At 50.6% G+C, this 7,500-nt stretch overlaps 1 protein-coding gene across 1 annotated transcript in view; it reads left to right on the plus strand.

The window, feature by feature from the left end:
* Positions 1 to 7,500, plus strand: part of LOC126579746 (uncharacterized) — a 20,779-nt gene that overhangs the window by 12,022 nt on the left and 1,257 nt on the right. The window contains exons 9-12 of the mRNA XM_050243296.1: positions 1,812 to 2,048; positions 2,119 to 2,301; positions 2,400 to 3,827; positions 3,905 to 7,500. The exon at positions 3,905 to 7,500 is cut by the window's right edge and continues 1,257 nt beyond it. Coding sequence (XP_050099253.1) covers positions 1,812 to 2,048; positions 2,119 to 2,301; positions 2,400 to 3,827; positions 3,905 to 3,968 — 1,912 coding nt within the window. The 3' untranslated portion in view covers positions 3,969 to 7,500. The remainder of the gene's footprint in view (positions 1 to 1,811; positions 2,049 to 2,118; positions 2,302 to 2,399; positions 3,828 to 3,904) is intronic.

Consider the following 7,500-nt stretch of genomic DNA (forward strand, 5'->3'; position numbering starts at 1 on the left):
GTCCCCGGTCTGACCAGACCCGTATGCTTTTACATGTGCGGTTCCATACAAAATGCATACGACTTTTCGAGACAACAAACCCACACGACTAGATATTGCGTACGAGTGTATTTTTAAAAAGTCCTTTTTTCGTCCTTTAGCCAACGGTTAAAGATAAAAACTAAATAATAGATTGATAGGACTGTGGACCAGGGTTAAAATCATGATTTTGGCACCTTACTGATAGTGTAGTGAAAGTAGTGATAGTGGTAAGAAAGACCACAATAGGTACTATTGTAAAGAGAACGCTCGTACGCAGCACTGAATTGATGACAAAGGGGCGACGGACGAGTGGATGATTCGAACACAAAAAGAAACATGAGCACGAAGGACTCTCCCGATCATTGGCCATCAACGTCGCCCAGCTGCATTGCAGGCTGAGGTCAGCTGGAGCCAGGGCCGTCATTAGCCTCTGGAGGGCCCTGGGCACACCGTATTAACGGGGCCCCTTTAGATTTTGTCAATTTTAGCGCGTTCTTCTCATCTAGTTCAAGATTTTCACACACTAAAACCCCTTTTCAACGCTACTTTGCCATCTACGATAGTAAGTTGCACCATTGTCCAGCTTCTTCCATTCAAAATTTCTTTGGTTTCTCGTAAGCAGTTATTTGTAATAGATAGTTTTATAGAAAACTTCATCCACGGCATCACATTTAGGAACGTGCGTCAGCGAAAAGATACTTTTTCCGGTGCCCATCGTAGCTGCGTGAGGCGTCATCGGAAAAATACACATCGATACTCTTTTGATAGATTATAGGTCTATCCAGGTAGTCCCGTTGAGTTGTGTTTGAATTTCCTATTTTTCGATTTTTGGCAGAGTTTTGAAGTTGATGAAAAGTGATCACAATTGTCAAACCGGGTTCGTCGCTTAAGTCTTTTGATTCGCACCGAAAACAGTTCCCATCGTAGCTACGTGATGGGTCATCAGAAAAATGCAAATCGATACTCGTTTGAAAGATTATAAGTTTATCTAGGTAGCCCCAGAGAGTTTTTGTTAAATTTCGTATTTTTCGATTTTTGGCAGATTGTTTCAGTTGAAAAAGTGGATGCTTTTTGTCATTTTGCCTAAACACACGATTTTTAAAGATTTGTTTAAAAAAAAGTATCAACAATTTTCATAAAATCTCGACGGGGCTACCTGGCAAAGAGTGTACAGATTCCGTGTTAAAAATTTCAAATCATGCGGTCTAGTAGTTTTTACGGTACGATGTTTCCAGTTAATCCAAACATTTTACACAATATTCTTGATACGATAAGCATTCGGGAAAAATCCCCAAGTTGACCCAAGGCCTTCCTGTACTTGTTACCATCCAACGCCTCTCTGTCTCTTTGTCTCTCTCTCTCTCTCTCTTTCTCTCTCTCTCCCCTACCCTCCAGTTGTGAATCTCTTCCTGTAAAGCTGTCGTGTTGTTGTGTTCCTGTTGCTCCATTATGTTTCTCCAGCTCTCCAGCTGAGTTGGTTTGTAACCGTTTGTTGGTCAGCGATTCCTTCCAGTGACGTACTTTCGTCCAGCTGTCAGTCTGTCTGCCTGCCTGTCTGTCTGTTTGTCTGTTTGTCTGTCTGTATTTCTGTCCGTCTGTTCGTTGGCGTGCGTATTCATCACCCCCCCCCCCCCCCCCCACGCCAATACACCGATTTGCTGCTTTTTTATCTCTCTCTCTCTCTCTCTCTCTCTCTCTCTCTCTCTCTCTCTTTCTCTCACCCTCACACAAACATGCACACACGCGCGCGCACATCGATCGCACACGCATCGACTTTCGCATTAACGCAGGGAGGTGAGCAAACCACTCGTGAGCACGCTCGAGGTGACGCTCGAGGTTGGAGGTTCGCAGGCGTTCGCAGGCAGTGCCCAGTGTGCCGTCTGCCCCTGGGATACGGCCGGCACACCAGATAAGCCACCGTCGGCGGAGTCGGCGCCCGTATCGGTATCGGTGTGCCCGTGGGATGACAGCGACACCACACAGCCAGCAGCAGCAGCAGGCAGCATCGGCAAATCGGCGAGATCCGAGTGAGTATCGAGGTAAAAGGCGAATGTTTCGTTACATTTCTGTACAACACAGCATCCATTCTATTGCCAGTACCAACACACCGAAGCAGCTGGCGATGCGTGCCAGCGGGGCCGAGATTAGCGAGGTGTCCGAGCGGATGAAGCGCTCCTGCGGTCTCCGTCAGAACACGCTCGATGGTGACTTCCACAGCACGAAGCGGCTGGCACCGGTCGTGACGGAGCAGCGTCGAGCCTCGATGACGATGGCACCGAGGTGAGGGCGGGACTCCGGGAGAGTGTGGCTGACGGGACTGACACGAGCGTCACGAGCGTCACGAGCGTCTTAAAACCCTGGCTGTATCCCATTTATAGGCTGTCCGATCTGCAGTTCAGTATGCGTGCGAACTCGACCGGTGGAGGTGGCGGAGTAACACCGCCGGACACGGGAGGTGCGATGACCGCTGCGCCATTCCCGCAGCACCAGCAGCACCCACCCTTGACGCACCAGTCGTCGGTACAGGCGCGCGTCTCGCAAGGCTCACTGTCGACGAGCTTCGAGGAGAAGGAACCACTACCGCTTCCAACAGCAGCACTACACGGAACAACATCAGCACGGACCGAGGAAACTCGAACATCGTCGCTGGACCATGACGCAGGTCTGCTGCAGGAGCAGCCACCGGACAACCGGACGGACAACATCATCGCTGGCGTCGCATCCGCTACTACTACTCCTTGCTCAGCTGCAGCCACCAGTAGCTCTACTATAGCTACGAACACTATTCTTACTACTGGTACTACTACTACTACTACTACTACTACTACTACTACTGCAATTACTGCTACAGTTACCACTACTACTGCTTCTGAGAATCCTGCGAGCAATGCGTGCACCGTACAGGACACTGGGCTGGAATCGACAAACGGCACGCCCCGGATAAGCGTCATCTATGCGGTCGCATCGGTGGACGAGGATGCGCCGCCAACGTCACGGTTGCATGATGACGAGGAGGAGGAAGAGTTGGATGAGAAAGAGGAGGAAGAGCAGGAGCGGGAAGCGGAGGCGGCGGTGGCGGCGGTGGCGGCGGTGGCGGCGGTGGCGGCGGTACGGCCAGCGGCCAGTGTCGCCACGCAGACGGTTCCGCTCGAGTCGGCGAGCATGTCACCGCTGCACGAGGAGGAGCACTTCTTTCCGGAGGTGCTGCTGGTACATCACCACCACCACCACCACCAACTGCACCACCACCATCAGCACCAGCACCACCACGAGGAGCAGGAGCAGGACCAGTGCTCGCCCCGCAACAACACCACCACCAGCGCCGTCACCATTAGCGCCGGAGACTATCACGAGCTGCTGCTGGACGGTGGCGTCGGTGGGACCGGCCTAGTTCCGGGGTGTGTTGCGCCCGCACCGACACCCGCACCCTCGATCGCGCCGTTGGCCGAGGTCGAGCTAGATCCGCCCGATGACGACGATGATGTCGGTGAGGATGGCGATAATTGCAGGGGCAATGGGGAGCAGCAGTCAATCGAGCATATGGTGATGGTGTCGAAGCAGGACGCACAACTGGAGCAGGAGCAGGCAGAGGTGGTGGCGAAGAGAGAGGGAGAGGCACTGGTGCCGGGTAGTGGTGTGCCGGCAGGCGAGATGATCGGCGGGGATGCGACGCGCGGTCGGAAGCGCCGTGACCGCCGCCCGGATCGTACGGACACCGAGGCCATCCTGCGGGCGCAGCGCAGCGAGGAGGACGCGAGCGGGACGGGCGAACGCAAGGGTAACGCAGTGTGCCCGTGGGATGATGAGTAAGTAGTCCCGCTCTCTCTCGCACATACATTTCTTTTCTCTCTCTCTCTACATCCCTCTTTTTCTTCGCTTTCAGGGATGAGTCGGCGGTTGACGAGGCGCCTTATGTGAAGACCTACTCCACGTTGGGTTATCTGTAGAGGTGTGGGAGGATGATACCGTCACCAGCCTCCCAGTACCTCTCCCTCTCATTCTTTCGTGTTGCTATTGCTTCATCGATCGGCCGAGCAAGGCAGCGCCGCGCTGCTCAGTTGTGAACCCAGCATGCGCCCAGCGTGTCGATGCACCCCGTGAACCGTGAACCGGGCGCGGCCCATTACGCACTCACTTTTATTGATCAATCCATGCAACTTGCACCGATTGACGGCCACACAGTGCATCAAGCACTTGCCAATCAAATTTAAAGCGGCCTACACGCCCTCAACTCGATTCATCGATGTTTTTGATGCAGGTATGTCGTTTAATTGGCTTCCGGCGTTAGATCGACAAACTTGCATGCAAACATTGATAAATAAAATTTTATCGTGTATGGGCCGCTAAAAGAGGACATAGGAAAAAAGGGCAGAACACCGCCCATTCGGTGCCTTGAGCGCAATGCTACAACTTCCCGATCCTTCTCCGCTACCCATTGAAATCATCATCCGCTACCCATTGACGCATCAGCATCAGTTTCTCCCGTCCCCCGTTCCCTACGATCACTGATGAGATGAGATGAGAGCAGCCGTGCGGTTATCGTGCCCTCGTCTGCGCGGTCGGTCGGTTAAGGGTACGCAAAACGGTTCCAGGTGTGGCACAAGCATGGTAAAGGGGGGAGGCGATCATCGATCAGCGCCTATGAGGCGGTCTACCCTTCGAACCATCGCGGTCTCGCACGGCTTAGTCTCTACATGCCCATCCAAGAGAGAGAATGTGCGAGTTTGATGCCCGATTATCAGGGAACACGGAGCGCAGCTCGGTCTGCTAGCAGACAGCAGACAGACTTCTTCGTAATCGCGACATTATGCTCACGCCTGTTGGCTGGTGTTTCTGTGGATGTAAATCGGAACATTAGTGAAGACTTGATTGGGGCTTGCAAGGTTTTCCTTACGTGTGGTAGAATTACCAACTGCTCCAAGGTAGAACTCGCAACTCGCGTGGCTTTATTATGCTTTATCAACCATCCGATTGAAAACGCTTGATCCCGTCAACGTCACAATAAAAAATAACAGTTCTATTGCTTTAGGAAAAATTATGTACGCATTTTTTTTCGTTAACGTCGGGACCAGGAGCATTTTAAGAAGAAACGGAGAGGGGGTTTGTGCTCGACATGGTCAGCAATTATACCTTTGCCCCCAGCCCAACAAAACCAGCACAGTAATATCAGTATTTGATCCAACATTGCCAACATAACAATACTAGTAGATAATAGATGAGAGGGGATACTACCGATGGACGCTACGTACGCCTTTTCGTCGTGGATTCCACCCTCAGCCTCTCTCCTTTCTTAGGCGTTTTATTCCATTGTTGGTTCGAAAAGTGGCGCGGAAGGACAAGAACGCGCCTGCTACCGTGGAATTGTTTTAAGAGCTATTATTATTGTACCGACCGACCGTGCTCGAGCCTCGAGGCACCAAACCACTGTCCACCAGGTGGTGTTCGGACCAACAGTCCGGATCGAGGCAGCACAGCATTGAGCAGCAGTGCTGCCTCAATCGCAAAACCGTCACGCAAAGCACTACGCACATTCACAAAGACGTCCAGAACCCACCCATCCCCTTCTACCAGTTCCATTTGCGTCCTTCGCATTTCCCTTCCCGCCCACAGATTTTCCCCAGGAATTGGAGCAGGGTGAAGCTTGTTGCGCAACTAGCCGACTTAAACTTGCGGCGATGGGCCCTTCCTGGCTCTCAACTGTCATGGACAGCGTCACGTGACCCGGACCCCGTTGCCATGGGCATCAGCTGGCAATTGTTTGACAGCCGCACCAAGATGATCAATAGGGAGACATCCCCAACTCAGCGGACACGCGATCAGCACTAACAGCACTGGGCAGTCAAGAGGAATCACTGCGAGAAAGAAAGAGAGGAAGATGAAGATGAAGGGCTGACAGTGATAGGAATGGAGTTTTTGGAAGACGCCGATTAAATCGATGACGAGAAAGGATCAAAAGCTCAAATGCATTCCAAACATTGGACAAAAATCACAAAGCACAAAACAATAAAACAAAACACATTAAAGAGAGAACAGACAGCAGACGGGTGGTGGAGAACACGCAGTAACTCGAGCACGAATAATTCAGTGTCAATGGTTGTTGGTTTAGGTAAATGTAAACCGAGAGCAAAACAAAACAGACAAGAGAAGAGAGAGAGAGGCAGAGGTAAAGAGAGAGAGAGAGAGAGAGAGAGAGAGAGAGAGAAAGAGAGAGAGAGAGAGAAACAGAAAGGGAGAAGACGTATGAAACGAAACAAAACCCACAAATACACACATTAAAAAAACATACTATTTTCTTGCTAATGACGTGCGGCGAAGACTTAACTTTACTCAAATTGCAAAACAAAACAGAAAATATATTAATGAGGGGGCGAGCTTTTGTGGGAAGCAAACTTACTAGAAACAGTAACAAAAAAGGACAGAGCTAATGAACACGCTTTCTCGTTGGATTAATGCTGTACTGTAGACGGTATAAATAGGGGCGAGAAGAAGAACAGAGGAGAAAACAAAAAAACAAACAAAAAAAAGCTATGAGAAAGAAACAGAAAAATAAGAAAGAGGGAAAGATAGTGACAGAGAGTGGGAGGGAGAGAGAGAGAGAGGGAGAGAGAGAATGACAGAAAGGGGACGGAACAGTGTAGAAAAGAGCAATTTGTTGACAAACGCACAGCGCAGCATAAACGTGCCAGACCGAAGCGAATGGCTAGCTGCTTTACACACAGGCAGACATACAAAACCACAAACATGAGCCACAAAATACTCGCTCTTCTAGCCTTCACTACACTCTCACCCTCCCACAAAAATAACCTTGTCTACTCCATGTGTCTGAGTAGTACAGCTCAGTAGTAGCCCAGAACAATCAGAATCATAGACCCCCTCCCCCCTCCCTTCAATTCACAGATACCGATAAAGAGTTTTAGAGTGTTTCTACACTGCGAAAAAATGTTTAATGCCAGGTAAAAAAACTTATAGCATCCTTACAGGATTTTTCTCGACTTGGCATCAAAAGTTTTTTCGCAATCTAGAAACAGTCTTAGAAACTGTAACCGAAGTATCCGCAAGTGCATCGGAAGTGCTCTAGCTCTAGCCTCATACTCAACGCGCACACTTTACAGCCCAGGGCACTGGGCCACTACCGCGACAGCGGCGTGTGGTGATGAGTGCATGAGTCCAATAATTCGCATATAGCACCTAGTACATGTTAACAGATTGCCAGCTTAGTACTAAACAGAGATACGCAGAACGAACCAGCAAGAGCTTTGGCTCTCTTTGGCAAAGAGAGAGAGCGCGAAATACACAGTGAGGCAGAGGAAGAGCGTACGTGTGAGTGTGTAATAGAAGGATGCAAGGATGATGCGCCTCGGGCTACTGCGTTGGCCGTTGGTTTGTATTTTCCGTAAATGGCCTACCAGTAGAGTGCGCAGTGGTGGATTTTGGCCTGGGACATCGAGGGTAGATGGGATCGATGGAACACGGGCGGCG

The sequence above is a fragment of the Anopheles aquasalis genome, chromosome Y (assembly GCF_943734665.1).
Source record: "Anopheles aquasalis chromosome Y, idAnoAquaMG_Q_19, whole genome shotgun sequence".
Lineage (NCBI taxonomy): Eukaryota > Metazoa > Arthropoda > Insecta > Diptera > Culicidae > Anopheles > Anopheles aquasalis.